This window comes from Lolium rigidum, chromosome 1 (assembly GCF_022539505.1).
Source record: "Lolium rigidum isolate FL_2022 chromosome 1, APGP_CSIRO_Lrig_0.1, whole genome shotgun sequence".
Taxonomy (NCBI): domain Eukaryota; kingdom Viridiplantae; phylum Streptophyta; class Magnoliopsida; order Poales; family Poaceae; genus Lolium; species Lolium rigidum.
In genome coordinates this window covers 21,280,032-21,295,312 of record NC_061508.1, presented here as the reverse complement: position 1 = coordinate 21,295,312, position 15,281 = coordinate 21,280,032, and the positions used below count along the sequence as shown (strand labels likewise).

Here is a 15,281-nt window from a genome sequence, read left to right as displayed (position 1 = left end):
AGGTATAAAGTGATACCGAAGATCAAACCTCGGACAAGTAAAATATCGCGTGACAAAGGGAATTGGTATTATATGTGAATGGTTCATTCGATCACTAAAGTCATCGTTGAATATGTGGGAGCCATTATGGATCTCCAGATCCCGCTATTGGTTATTGTTCGGAGTGAGTACTCAACCATGTCCGCATAGTTCACGAACCGTAGGGTGACACACTTAAAGTTGGATGTTGAAATGGTAGTACTTGAATATGGAATGGAGTTCGAATATTTGTTCGGAGTCCGGATGAGATCCCGGACATCACGAGGAGTTCCGGAATGGTCCGGAGAATAAGATTCATATATAGGATGTCATTTTATGTGAATTAAAATGTCGCGGAAGGTTCTATGGAAGGTTCTAGAAGGTTCTAGAAAAGTCCGGAAGAAACCACCAAGGAAGGTGGAGTCCACATGGGACTCCACCTCCATGGCCGGCCAACCCTAGTGGGGGAGGAGTCCCAAGTGGACTCCCCTTATGGGGCCGGCCACCCCCCCATATGGGAGGTGGAACTCCCACCTTTGGTGGGAGTCCTAGCTTGGCTATGTTTCCCCTCCTTATGGAAGGTTTTTGGTTCGGGTCTTATTCGAAGACTTGGAGACCAACTCTTGGGGACCCACCTATATAATGAGGGGCCAAGGGAGGGGGCCGGCCACCCCAAGACCACAAGCTGGCCGCCCCCTTGAAGTGGCTGGCCACCCCTCCCAAACCCTAGCCGCCCCTCTCATCCATATTTTCCGCGTAGCTTTAGCGAAGCTCCGCCGGAGTTCTCCACCGCCACCGACACCACGCCGTCGTCTTGTCGGATTCAAGAGGAGGTACTACTTCCGCTGCCCGCCGGAACGGGAGGTGGACGTCGTCTTCATCAACAACCGAACGTGTGACCGAGTACGGAGGTGCTGCCCGTTCGTGGCGCCGGAACCGATCGTGATCAAGATCTTCTACGCGTTTTGCAAGCGGCAAGTGAACGTCTACCGCAGCAACAAGAGCCTCATCTTGTAGGCTTTGGAATCTCTTCAAGGGTGAGACTCGATACCCCCTCGTTGCTACCGTCTTCTAGATTGCATCTTGGCTTGGATTGCGTGTTCGCGGTAGGAAATTTTTTGTTTTCTATGCAACGTTATCCTACAATGGGGATTTTGGGTGCGGGCTAAGGGGGAAGATAACTGAAACTGGGAGGTGACCCCCCCACCCCCCACCACCACCCACAGCTTTTCCGTGCAACGTGCCAAAATTTTGCCTTCCCTCGGCATATCGCGCCAAGCTCCGCCCGCACGGCGTTGTCGATTTTTGGCGCACTCAAGCTTGGCCCTGGAAAAATTGCTGATTCAGGCGTTTCTTCCATGCCTGCTCGGGAGTGCTTTAAGACTCGTGTTGGCCACAACGCAGGTCCCCTTTAGAAATACAAACAACTATTTTTCATTCCCACCGGACTTATCTGGAGGCCATAGGATCTACCAAACGCGTCCTACCTTAGTATCACGGTAAGAAGCAAAGTTATCAATCCATCCTCCAAAGGAAGTTGTTTCAGACTAGTCACAATGGGAAGTATTATACACTAGTACTATCATGTACATGGTACTAGTTTGTGATACCACCTCCACAATGCATAGTATCATAATATGATATCGTACTTTTTTTTTATCAAATTTAATATTTTGTAGAATCTCAATGCAAATGTGTGTACATGATGTATTTGCCATGAAGTTTTCTAGGTTTATGTGCTATGATACGGTATCATATTATGATACCAACCTTATCTCTAACCTTATTAATTGATGTACCACATCAGATTTTTGCTAACATGGTATGCATGATACTACTTATAATACTACCTCCGGTTCAGTTTAACAGGCACGCACGTAGTTCAAGAATTTGCTTTGACCATTATTTTAGTTAATAAAATATAGAATATATGTCACAAAAATTATATCGTTGGAAACCTTATTTGAATACGAATCTAATGGTATAGATTTTGTAAACATATAATTTATATTTTGTTGACCAAATTAATGGTCAAACTTTGTCTTAAACTACGTGCGCGCCTGTTAAACCGAACCGGAGGGAGTAGTGTCATTGGAGCTAGCCTCATCACAAACAACGATGTCTACAATAAATACTCCATGCATCACTGGCAAGAGTTTGGATTGTTTATTATTGTACTAATAAACAATAGCAGAGAGTTAGAGACCGACATACACTCTCTTTGTTTCATATACTCCATCCGTTCATAAAAGTATGTATATCTCAACTTTATTTAGATTTAGATGTATCTAATATATCTTACTATGTACTCCCATGTACTCCCTCCGTTCCTTTTTATAATGCTTATAGATTTTTAGCATTTGTTTCAGAATATAAGGTTGTAGCTTGTTTTTTTTCAATTACCCCCTCTACCGGTCAGCTCCCACACGATATGCATGAAAAAATCCATACAAAAGGGAAATAATTATTTGAGATTCCTAATGCATGACCCCAATGATTTCTTAGATTTAGGACACATTGTTTTTCTTTCCTTAATAGTAGAACCTGCCTGCACATATATGGAGTCACCTAGAGAGATTTGTGGGATTTGTTATGTTAATTTATGAAGTTATCGATTTTCCTCATTTTACTCTGATCTCAAATCGTTAAGTCAGGGGGTCTCATATAAAGAATACTCTTGCGCTAATTTCTGTGCCAAAAAACTATAGGCACTATAGAATGGAATGGAGGGAGTAGTACTTAGATACATCCAAATTTATTTAAAGATAAGATATTCTTTTATAAACAGTGGGAGTATCTTTTTTAAAGAATGGGCTAACCTAAACACTAAAACGCTTACCAAACCTCCGACACTTAATTTGGAACGGGGCAGTAAGCAATGGCAGTATGTAGCCGCACGGTTCACTCCGTGGTGGCCGCAGCCTTGTCAAGGGTGTTGCCGATGTCGATGACGAAGCGATACCTGACGTCGGCCTTGGCAAGGCGCTCCATGGCCGTGTTCACGTAGTCTGCGCCGATCACCTCGATGTCAGCCGTCACACCGTGCTTCGCCGCGAGGTCCAGCATCTCCTGGGTGTCGCTCGTGCCACCGATGAAGCTCCCGGCCAGGGTCTTGTTCGCTGTAAGTACAGCCACACGTGGCATCAGTTACGTACAGAATGCCCAATGCATGATATTTGCAAGACAATCTACGGAGATCGTCAGGGCCCTGGAGATCGTACGACTTACTGGCAACTAGAGCGAAGGAGGAATCTCGATGGGGTTCTCGGGGAGGCCGACCATGACCATCTTGCCGTTGGGCTTGAGCAGCCCGAAGAGAGGGGTCAGGGGGATGTTTGCAGACACCGTGTTGATGATGCCATCCATGGTGCTCATCGCAGCCTGCAAAGATATCATCAACAAAGCAAAACAAACATGAACCCTCCAGACTCCACTTCTTCTCTCGTCTCTAGTCTCCACCGGACAGGGGAAATGATCTGAACCAGCGTGCCCGCATACCTTCATCTCGTCGGCGTCCTTGCTGACGACGAACGCGTCGGCGCCGAGCCGCTCCAGGGCCTCCTCCTTCTTCCCCGGCGACGAGCTGATCACCGTCACCTTCATCCCGAACGCCTTGCCGAACTTGACCGCAACGTGGCCCAGTCCGCCCAGCCCCAGCACGCCGAGGTGCAGCCCGGGACCGTTGAGCCCGTGGTACTTCATGGGGCTGTACACGGTGATGCCGGCGCACAGCAGCGGCGCGCCCTTATCCAGCGGTATGGCGTCGGGGAACCGGACCACGAACCGCTCGTGCACCACCACCATGCTGGAGTAGCCTCCGTAGGTGACGGTACCGTCGACGTCGACCGAGTTGTAGGTGAAGATCATGCCGGGGCAGTGGTTCTCGAAGCCCTTGCCGCAGCTCTCGCACGACTGGCACGAGTTCACCATGCACCCCACTCCCACGCGGTCGCCGGCCTTGAACTTGCTAACGTTCTTGCCAACCTCCGTCACCTCGCCGGCGATCTCGTGCCCGGGGATCATCGGGTAGCTGGCGTTCTTCCAATCATTCCTGATGCCGTGCAGGTCAGAGTGGCAGATGCCGCAGTACAGGATCTTTATCACCACATCGTCATCTCCAGTGCTCCTGGAAGAAATATGAGAAATTTGTCTATCCTTCCATCCATGCACCATGCAGACGTTAAAAAAAATTCTGCAGAGTTTTATTTTTATAGACAATTGGCTTGAGAGCGGCATTTGTTTTGTGCACGGATCTACCGTTTATTTGCTTGGAGATTAATACTTGAAGGAATGTTTGCATTTAGGCACACTAGTACTTTTTCTCCCATTGTTTAATGTTTAATACATTGATTTAATTAGTTTTTACTACTTCCGTTCAAAAATACGTGTCTTAGTTTTGTCTACATATGGACGTATCTAGAATTCTAGACACAATTTGATTGTAGATACATCCATAGAAAAACATGAGACAATTATTTCTGGACGGGTGGAGTAGTATTGAATTTGAAATAGCCATATTTGATAGAATGTATATCGTTATAACATTCGTTTGAATCAATGTGTTTCTTTCCAGTATAGCTTTTAAACCAGACTCAAAAAATCATTTCGATAAAAATCAAAATTTGAAGAGTAAAGCTAATTATTGCAGAGCCATAGAGACATTATATATTGCTGAAATTCGTTCTCCCTTCAGCAAAAACCTATCGGAAACTAAACTCTTTTGATTAGAAAACTCCAATCGAAAATATGGCAACACTAATAATGATCAAGATCAGAGCAACCACCGCGCCCTCACAAACTCAACCATGCCGGCCATGGTTTGGAAACCTTGGGCTACCCCCAAATGCAAGATATTCACTTGGCTCGTGCTCCAAAATAGAGTGTGGACGGCGGATAGGCTTCAACGCCGGGGTGGCAAAATTGTGGAAATTGCAAACTTTGTAATCAAGTCCAAGAATCCGCGGCTCACCTTCTCTTCACATGCCGCTTCACTAAAAGAGTTTGGGTAAACATCAAGGAGTGGCTTGGCCTCGTCGATGTCCACCCGGAGAGGTGGCACGAGGCTCCAAATGTTCATGAGTGGTGGAGATGCTTTGTGCAAAAGAATGGGCAATCCAAGAAGGCGATGGCTTCGCTCGCCATGCTCGTGTCTTGGGAGATTTGGAAAGAGAGAAATGCGCGTGTCTTCCGGAACCATCACTCCACCGTCGACATGGTGACCACAAGGATAAAAACTGAAGCGACTCTTTGGGGCTATGCCGGGGCGAAAGCGTTGGGTAATGTAATGCCGCGAGAGTAATACCTTTAGCTTGGGTCTTGGCCGCGGCCTTGACCATGTTTGGTCTGTAACACTCTTAAAAACTTCTTCTCTATCAATGAAATGGCAAATCTTTTGCCTTGTTTCAAAAAAAAAAACAGTACACCGGTATCAGTGTACTACCAGCTGGCACTAATTGATAGTGACATGTCTTCACAACCAACAGAGGCGTCAAAGATAGCCCCAAAAGAAACATTGATGCCAATGTTAATTTGATGGAGAAATATTAATTCAGTACCATCTAGGAAAATACACTGATCAGCACCGTGTGTAAATTCATTAGACAATATTTAGAATCTGCATCGAAACAAATGGGATAAAGCCAAGCAGTTTCTGCAAGACTGTTGGTCACACAAATACTTGTCACGGGTTCAATGAATTTATAAATATTTTATCCTATATTTTTTATCTAAATTCGTGACGAGTACTTAGGGTCGAAGGGAGCACTAGAATCATCCAGGGGTGTATGATTGCTCGCGGACGGAGTCACGCTACTTAATTTCAGAGTAAATTTCAGTTTCTACCAGTTAATAACAAACATTTGTACTAACGCTAATTAACTCATTTATTGAAATTTTATCCTGATTACCCTGTTTAGTGAATCTTGTCTCATATTTTACCTTTTTAAAAACATTTAGCCCATTTCTAGCAATGACAACATGCCCGCTAGGTTGAGCCGTAGCTTGTCGATCGCACCACACACATACCCATGTGGATGCATATCTACCCATCATGTACAGATTGAACTCACGGCATTAGCAACAGCTTTCTAACTCGTGCTTCGGCACATTGAGTACCAAGTACCAAGGCCCCATTGCCGTGTGATGGCCTTGTGCCCACCGATGCACTATGAATGTTGGATACAGGTTTAGAAAGGGTAAAATCAGAAACAAGTTTCACTGATTGGGGTACTACAGGGAATTTTCACTAAATGCGATGATCAGTCTCACATAGCTAGGGAGCAAAAATGTGGAATTTGCTCTTAATTTGGCATAAATTCGAAATAAGGTAGCCATGCATCGCCGTAGCTAGACGACAACTTCTGGAGAATAAGTTATTCCACAGAAGCATGCAGGGGGCGTACGTACTCTGCCTAGGAGAGGGAGGAATTTCAGGGGGGGAAATGTAGCGAGCACCAACCGGACCGGACGGGCGGACGGCGGAGAGAGCACCGCCAGTGTCTCCGGATCCAACCCGGCCACGCTCGCACGACGGCCGGCGGCCGGGGCGCGGCCTTGGTATCGATGGCGCGTGGTGGTCACACGTACCGGACGGGCGGACACACACACACGAGAGGCTACAATACGATCGATCGAGGCCTAGGATATGGGGCACGTACGGCGTACCTCCGGGTGATGGCGAGCGGGGAGAGGTGGCCGGAGGCGTCGAGCGCCGCCAGACCTACCGCCGTCCTCGTGTGGTCCGCCGCCGTGGGTGACATCCTCACGGCTCGCGCGCGATCCGGCAGGCCAGAAACTCGTCGAGCGCACCCTCCGTTCTCTGCGTCGTGCTGCAACGTACGGGTGACCGATATATATGGCAAGGTGTTGGAGGCGACGCATGGCAAGGGAGAGGCTCGCTGCTCTTTATAGCCGCGGCCCGCGCCTCACTGCTTGGTGGGCCACGCTCGGGCTGGCGTCAGCGGCCGCCCGCGATCCAAATCGAATACCCGATCCACCACCGGCCCGTGACGGTTGTGGCTGTGCGGGCATGTGAACAGTGACGCTGTCCGGCCCGGTGTGCACCGTGCATGCCGGGACGAATCATTCCCTAGCCACACACACTTGTGAATTGTGATGGGATACACGGCTGGCTAGCTATGTTAAACGTGACCCCTCCAAATAAAATATATCATCATAAAATACCTCAAACATTTGATTTCCATTATATTCAGGTGAATAGCTCCTGTGCGACATCTTTTCACGCTATTGGACGTGAAGCAACGTTTTTGCTGCAAATAGCTAGGATGCGACGTCGTTGGTGGGGTAAATAGTTGCAGTGCGACATATCTGTTAAACAACAGGAGACAGTAGACGGCTTGTTGTGGGTATACTTCATGGGTGTACCATCGACAGTGCCTAAGATCCGGCAAGCCCGGGTGGCCCACAGACGGTGATGAGGCATGTGGCCCATCGGGCGGCCCAGTTGCTGTTGATCATGAAGGAAGAAGTCCGGCCCAGGATTAGTAAGCCGGATCCGTACCGACATTAGGAGGAACCCGGATCCATGGAGGCCCATGAGGGACCCGGATCCAGTATGACGTATATGGAAGGCGGATCCGTGACGTGCACGGCAAGATATTGTACCGTAGTTAGGCTATCTGTAATCCGGCTAGGACTCTCCGTGTAAACCCTAGATCCGTGCGTCTTTATAAGCCGGATCCTGGGAGCCCTAGAGGCACAACCACAACTCATTGTAACAATGCGAAAGCGCCCAGATAATTCCAGACATGCAGCAGTAGGCCTTGCCTTCGTGCAGGTGTTCCGAAGCTGGGTAAATCGCGTACCACCGTCCCGAGAGCACTCCGCCCTATGGCCCCTACTTCTTCTCCCCCTCATGAGGATCCCTCCTCCGAGGTACCGTCGATTAGGCAACGACAGTTGGCGCCCACCGTGGGGCCTGCGGCGTCCGGAGGCCGGAACCGGGAGGGTTCCGCCACGGGAAGCTACGACGACACCATCGCCGTGGGGCGTGTCCTTTACGCCGGAAATCTGCCAATCGTCCCTCCGGATGAGTGTTGGATTCCGGCTAAAACCGACCCTGTCAAGCTCTCCATCATCCCAGTTGGCGGCATACACATCTTCATCGGGGAAACCGTCGATTCCGACGGAAACCCACTGGTAAGTAGCGCTAACGCGACCGCCGCTGAGCAGGACGCAGTCGCGAAGATCTGATCTGAGACACAGGAACTTCCTAGCGAAGATTCCGGCTTAGATCTGAAAAAATCAAAAACCACCCAATCCGCCCCCGAGCAGGAAATAAAGGTGGAAGACCAATGCAGATCCGCCTGGGTCTCCCAGGTGTTAGAGAAGCAAATGTGTCACTTCGTGCACTTCTTGGCCCATACCGCCGGAACCGCCCCTCAAGACGTCGGAGCCGGTCCCGAGCAGATCGTGGCCCCGGAAAACAACGCTGCTCCGGATCAGCAAGAGGCTGTCGGAGAAAGCGGAGATCCGGTTGAAGAGTCGATTTTGGGCAACCTAAGCCCAATTTCCGGAGACACCCAATCCATGGACACTGAAGAGTTCGATCGCAAGGTGAAGGAATATGGATACGGTGGTCAGCCTGAAGTTGACTCCGCCCAGCCAAAGCAGGTACTTGCGACCGTAGCGGCACTCGGAGAACACGGATCAGAAGAGGCAGGCACCCAATCCGACCCCCAGCCATCCCATCAGGGATCTCCAATGTCGCGGGAGCGACCCCGCAGGGATTCTTCCTCGGAGGATCTCCTGTCGCCTGAAGAGATGGTCGCACAAGCGAGCATGGATGCGGTTTATCGCTCGGATATTCTTAACAAACCAATCACTCCCGAAGACGTAGAAGCATTAGAAGCTAAGAGAGTGGAGCTGTTGGCCACAGCCAAGAAGTTTAAGGACACCGCAGCCGCTATGCTGGAGGAAAGGAAGCACGCCGTAGTCTTTGTGGAAGACTTCATCCAGCGTGAGCAGGAGGTGGACGAAGGACTGGCAAAAGTCAAGGAACTTCGAAAGCATTGGGAGGACAAGATCGTTGAAGCTCATCAGGAGGTCGAAAAGGTCCGGCGTGAGTTGATAGCTCCTCGCAGGATCACCTTCGCAACTCCAACGGAGCAGCAGCCATTCGCAACCGCAAAGGACAATATGACGAAGGCTGCGGAGATCTTGAAGAAAAACAACAAGGAGATTGACATCGACTATGTTCGCACACTCGTTGCTTCAGCAGTAAGGCAGCAGAGCAAGGCAGACACTTCGCGCAAGTTAGAGTCTAACCCGGAGCATTGCGTCTCCACCGCGCAGAAGGACGCCCACGCCAATCACCACCGAGATGACGAATCGCGAACCGGATCTTCGGAATGCAGAAGGAAAGCCAGAGAACATCAAATCCGATCCCCGTACCATCAAAGACGCCACCGTCAGATCCAAGAAAGGGAAAGGATGCAATGTACTCTGGACGGGACAAGTACCGCGACCCCTCTCCGCCACGAATCAGTTCAAATTGCATTGGCTAAGCGGGACCCAAAACTTATCCACCTCAGCAATGGTGGTGCTCACTGCTTGTCCACCTTACTTCGTGGGACCCGCTTCTAGAAGAGAGACCATCTCGTCCCCGCGCCGCGCCGGAGCCAGTTCATTCGACCGTTGCAATACAGAGCATCCGCCTGTTTCTCCCACTTCTTCTCCAGCGATCCTCTAAGCGCTGCAACACCAACGGTGATGTCGACCTCCGCTTCAACCTCGTACATCCCATTCAACCATCGTATCTCTCTCAATCTCCCGCATGCTTCCATCAATTAGCAATTTCTCGGAGGGTACAAATCCGTACAATTGATGAGCAAAATATAACCACATTAAAATAATTGGAAGTAATAAGTAAATGAGTATATATACATATACAATTTGGCATGTAGAAAAAAGAAAAAAAAACTAGCATGTGCTGATGGCAATGCCGTCGGCATAGCGCTGGCAAGCTGGGCCGACGGCCAGGCCGTCGGCATAGGATGACGCCGTTGCCCCGCTATCACGACGATCCATGCGCTAGACCTATGCCAACAGGGGAGTTGATGCCCGACGGGCCAACTTATGCCAACGTTGGCAGCCGACACTAGAGGATGTGCCAACAGCCTAGCTGGTGGGCTGCCGGGCTCGGTACCGGTGCTGGCTTACCCGATAAAAAGCCGTCACACAAGATTGCACCGTCGGCACCTTGTGACTTTCTGTAGTGTCTAAAGGAATTCTCTGAATCACCTTGTCAATATCTTCCTTAGTAAAAGGAGCTGAAATGTTTTCTTGTGCTTCCAAAGGAGTGAAAAGATCTTCCAGGATGTTGACATTTAGAGTATCATACCAAGTCTCAAAAATGCATTAAAAGTGTCCTTCATGGAAATGATTATTTTGACTACATAGACTATGTGGATGACCAGGAATAATTTTATATTCAAGGGATGCACCCTCAATCTTTACAGGTGCAGGAAAAGGTAAAGATGAGCTAGGTCTTCTTATTCATAAAGCTTCTAGAAAGTCTTATGCTGGTCTTAAAATTTGGGTTGAGAGATTTCGATAGCTATAGCAGTTTTTTTTTGTTTTCTCTCCTTTTTAAGCCTATGGTCTTTTAGCTAGCTTCTTGTTGCTATCCTCTAGCAACATCCCTTTGTACCTCATGACTGGTTGAAAATTTATAAATATACATAGTGGGAAAACCCACTGATTTGCCGCAAAAAAAAAATCTTCCACAATATCATAGTATGATTATCTGTGACACACTGACACCCAACCATAACGACTTGTGTAATCCAAGAAAACTGACGAAACAGTATTTTGGGTGTGTCGTTTCTTAATTTGTTAATTGCAGTGAAGCTAAGTAGGTAATCCATTAACACGGCAAGAAGCAGACTTATCCATCCATCCTTCAACTCAGTTTCCTCGCAAACAACCATGTCTACACCAATGCACCAGATGACAAGAGTTTATATCGTTTATTGTTTACTACGGAGCACTAACAGTGGACCAACGTACTGTAGATCGTAAGCAGTGCTGAGTACGTTCACTCGGTGGTGGCCGCAGCCTTGTCGAGGGTGTTGCCGATGTCGATGACGAAGCGATACCTGACGTCGTTCTTGGCAAGGCGCTCCAAGGCCGTGTTCACATACTCCGCGCCGACCACCTCGATGTCGGCGGTCACGCCGTGCTTCGCCGCGAGGTCCAGCATCTCCTGCGTGTCGCTCATGCCGCCGATGATGCTCCCGGCCAGGGTCTTATTCGCTGCACACACGTACAATGTTCATCAGGATGCTATCTCATTTCTGTGATCGATCAGTGCAAGATTTCTCCTTAATGCAAGAGATCCTAAGACTTACTGGCAACTAGAACGAAGGGAGGAATCTCGATGGGCTTCTCGGGGAGGCCGACCATGATCATCTTGCCGTTGGGCTTGAGCAGCCCGAAGAGAGGGGTCAGGGGGATGTTTGCAGACACCGTGTTTATGATGCCATCCATGGTGCTCATCGCAGCCTGCAAAGACATCACCAAAGCAAAACAAACATGAACCCTCAAGTTCCTCTTTCTTCTGCACCGGACAGGGGAAGTAACCTGAACCAGCGGGTCCGCCTACCTTCATCTCGTCGGCGTCCTTGCTGAGGATGAACGCGTCGGCGCCCAGCCGCCCTAGGGCCTCCTCCTTCTTCCCCGGCGACGAGCTGATCACCGTCACTTTCATTCCGAAGGCCTTGCCGAACTTGACCGCAACGTGGCCCAGCCCGCCCAGCCCCAGCACGCCGAGGTGCAGCCCGGGAACGTTGAGCCCGTGGTACTTCATGGGGCTGTACACGGTGATGCCGGCGCACAGCAGCGGCGCGCCCTTGTCCAGCGGCATGGCGTCGGGGAACCGGACCACGAACCGCTCGTGCACCACCACCATGCTGGAGTAGCCGCCGTAGGTGACGGTGCCGTCGACGTCGACCGAGTTGTAGGTGAGGATCATGCCGGGGCAGTGGTTCTCGAAGCCCTTGTCGCAGCTCTCGCACGACCGGCACGAGTTCACCATGCACCCGACGCCCACGCGGTCGCCGGCCTTGAACTTGCTCACATTCTTGCCCACCTCCGTGACCTCGCCGGCGATCTCGTGCCCGGGGATCATCGGGTACCTTGAGTTCTTCCAGTCGTTCTTCAGGGCGTGCAGGTCAGAGTGGCAGATTCCGCAGTACAAAATCTTTATCACCACATCGTCGTCTCCGGTGCTCCTGAAAAGTTAGGAAGAAACAGAAACGTCATGAAAAAAGAAACGATGTGCTACTATAGTATTTTTGCTAATGGATTCGTTGTGAGCACAACTCGCTGCTGACTCGAGCAATTTGTGTAGCCTGTTACGCATGCAAACGATAAACATAATCTGCCGAGTTATATTTATTCAGACAATTTCAGTTTACTCGACAGAGAAGTTCACATCGATCTCTTTTACAGAAAATAATTTGGAAAGCAAAATTGTAAGACGGCAAATCCTATATCGACACATACACCAAGCAACTTATGTACGGCCCTGAGCACACTGGCACGGCTGTGATAACGCCATGAAACAGCTAGAAGCCTAGAACCACCTACAAATTACACCAGCCTTTGCTTTCCAACTGCCAAAGTACGAGTACATAATGGACACGGTCAGCCCACTTGTACAATCCATGTATTCACTTTGTAGATTCCGTTTAAAACCAAGGTTGAAATACTCCCTCCTTCCTCTAAAATAAGTGCGTTATTTTTTTTAGATACGGATGTATCCCAACTTTCTATCCGTATCTAGACAAAGTTAAATCACGTGTTTTAGGATGGATGGAGTAGTAGTTTGCTACTTACTCTCTCCGATCCTAATAAGTGTCGGAATCTTAGTTTAAATTTGTACTACGTACTTTCTTAGTGAATTTTTGACACTTTTTAGTTCAAATTCGTAGTACCCCTTTATTAAATTTCCAACACTTATTATGGCATAGCTTTTTTTCCGAAAAGGGGAAGAAACACTGGCGTCTGCATCTAAACTGTAACTATAATGGATTAGTTATTTGCCACAGATATAGAAGTTTGATTGCTCATTATATTGGTTAGCAAAAATTTGTAGGAAACTAAGTTCTTTTGATTATGAAGTTCCAATCTAAACACTGTAGTACGTAGCAACAATAAGGGTAACAAAGCACAAAGATACTCCGCGCCGGGCAGTGGGAGCATGTCAATTTCTAGGTTCAAGTTTGGCCCACATGCACGTGGGACACTCAATTGACACCACAGATAGTTAGAGCAAAAGGGATGAAGACACACATGCAGGGTGAGTTGAACCAGAACACTGCTCCCTCTATTAAAGCCACACGAATAAATTTGTCCTGCTTCATGGGAAACTCTCATTTGCAACTAGTTGCGTCCGCACCCCATTTTTTGTTGTGATACTTCTAAGTTTCCAAAAAATGCAAACTAAAATTCTAGACATACATTGTGTTGTGTTTTGTGCATCTGTGAAGTTTCATCCAAAAATATGTCAAAATGTGGCCTGTGTAAAAAAGAGAAGACGTACGTAAATAGTGTCACGTACTATTTACAGATCATTTGTTCTTTTTGTGTAGGCCACATTTTGACATATTTTTGGATGAAACTTCACAGATGCACAACAGCACAAGACACAACACAATGAATGTCTAAAATTTTAGTTTGCATTTTTTGGAAACTTGGAAATGTCACAACAAAAATTTGGAAACTTCATGCTCTATTGAAAAGCAGTGGCATTTATGAAAATCTAAGTTAGTGCTATCACTGACCCATCTTAAATTTTGTTGAGTATTTTACAAATTTATGTAGTTTCATACTAATAAATGGTCCCCTCTATTCAAGCCATAATTTGATCAAGATTAGAGGAAAAATACTCAACATTCATAATGTCAAAGTCAAACACATACGTTTTCTGTTTCTAAAAAAGCTTTCCAATTTTTAGCTTTTTTACAAACAGAGGGAGCATAATTTTATACTACAGGTGCTGATAGATTTTTCTAAATATTTAATTGAATTTTACAGAGTTTGACTTTATTTGAATAAACCCAGGTAATTTTAAACAGAGGGAGTACTACTGGTTTGATGTATTGCATGTCTGCTAATTTTTTAGCAGATATCTGGTCAGATTTAAAAGGTTTGACTTTATAAAAAGAGAGCAAAAAGGTTGAATAATTACGGAGGGAGGGAGCATCGTACGTAGTACTACCAGCTGGCACACTAACTAGTGAGGGTGACATGTCTTGAGAGGCAAAAAGAGGCGTCAAAGATTCCGCTGCCCCCAACAAAAACACTGTTGTCAATGTTAATTTTGCTTGACAAACAGTAGTAGTACAGAGATTCACATGCTATATCTAGGAAGATCCTTATCGAAAAAAAAATCTAGGAAGATACTCCGGTAATTGCCGTGTGTGTAAATCTGCAAGACAAGCAGGAAGTGTAGGGGCGTCACGTTGAAGATACGGGAGGATCCCGGTGGTCAGAGGAGATCCGGCAGGCTGGATTTGGAGGTACGATGAGGGCTAGGTAGCTAGACGACGATTTAGTGGAGGATAAAATATCCCAACATAACGGAAGCATGCAGGCAACAAGGGGCCGCGGGCGTACGTACGAATAACGATAGCAGGGGGGCTGGGAATCTAAGCGAGCACCGGCCGTACCGGCGGCCGGTGGCGGCGCAGCCTTTGTGAGGCGCGCGGCGCAGGTGGTCAAAAGAAAACCTATCGCTACTACCTAGCTAGATTCGTGTTGGAGTAGAGACGCTAGGAGAGGAGGAGGAGGAGCGCTATTACGTACCTCCGTGTGATGGCGAGCGGGGAGAGGTGGCCGGCGTCGTCGCGCGCCGCCAGACCCACCGCCTTCCTCGTGTGGTGGTGGTGCTCCGTCTGCTCCGCCGCCGTGGGTGCCATCCGGTTCCGGCTAACTGGTGTGTGTGTGCGTGGTGGTGCTGCAGCGTAGGTGCGGCCGGTTAAGGGAAGACGTTGGAGGCGATGAAGAGGCAAGGGAGAGTCGCCGGCCAGGGCGCGGTTTTATAGCCGGCCCGCGCCTCGCTGCCGGGTGGGACTCCGTCAGAGTCAGGCGCGCGTCCGCGCGCGATCCGATCGAACCGAACGGGGCCGAGACGGATCGATATGCGACGGGAAGGTTCTGGACTTGTTGTGGCTAGCGCTGCGTACGAGTACGAGTACGAGTACGATTACGATTACGAATTACCGTGTGTGCGTGTGTGC

General features: G+C 48.4%; 1 protein-coding gene and 1 pseudogene across 1 annotated transcript; both read right to left on the bottom strand.

The window, feature by feature from the left end:
* Nucleotides 1-2,919: 2,919 nt before the first annotated feature.
* LOC124668961 lies at nt 2,920-6,776 on the bottom strand (annotated as a pseudogene).
* A 4,106-nt stretch (nt 6,777-10,882) lies between these two features.
* Nucleotides 10,883-15,037, bottom strand: LOC124685035 (probable cinnamyl alcohol dehydrogenase 5). Its single transcript, XM_047219316.1, has 4 exons — nt 14,848-15,037; nt 11,642-12,269; nt 11,388-11,541; nt 10,883-11,292 (listed from the first exon to the last, which is right to left on the bottom strand). The coding sequence occupies exons 1-4, from the start codon at nt 14,958-14,960 to the stop codon at nt 11,075-11,077; spliced, it is 1,113 nt and encodes a 370-aa protein (XP_047075272.1). The 5' UTR covers nt 14,961-15,037; the 3' UTR covers nt 10,883-11,074.
* Between the last annotated feature and the right edge of the window lie 244 nt (nt 15,038-15,281).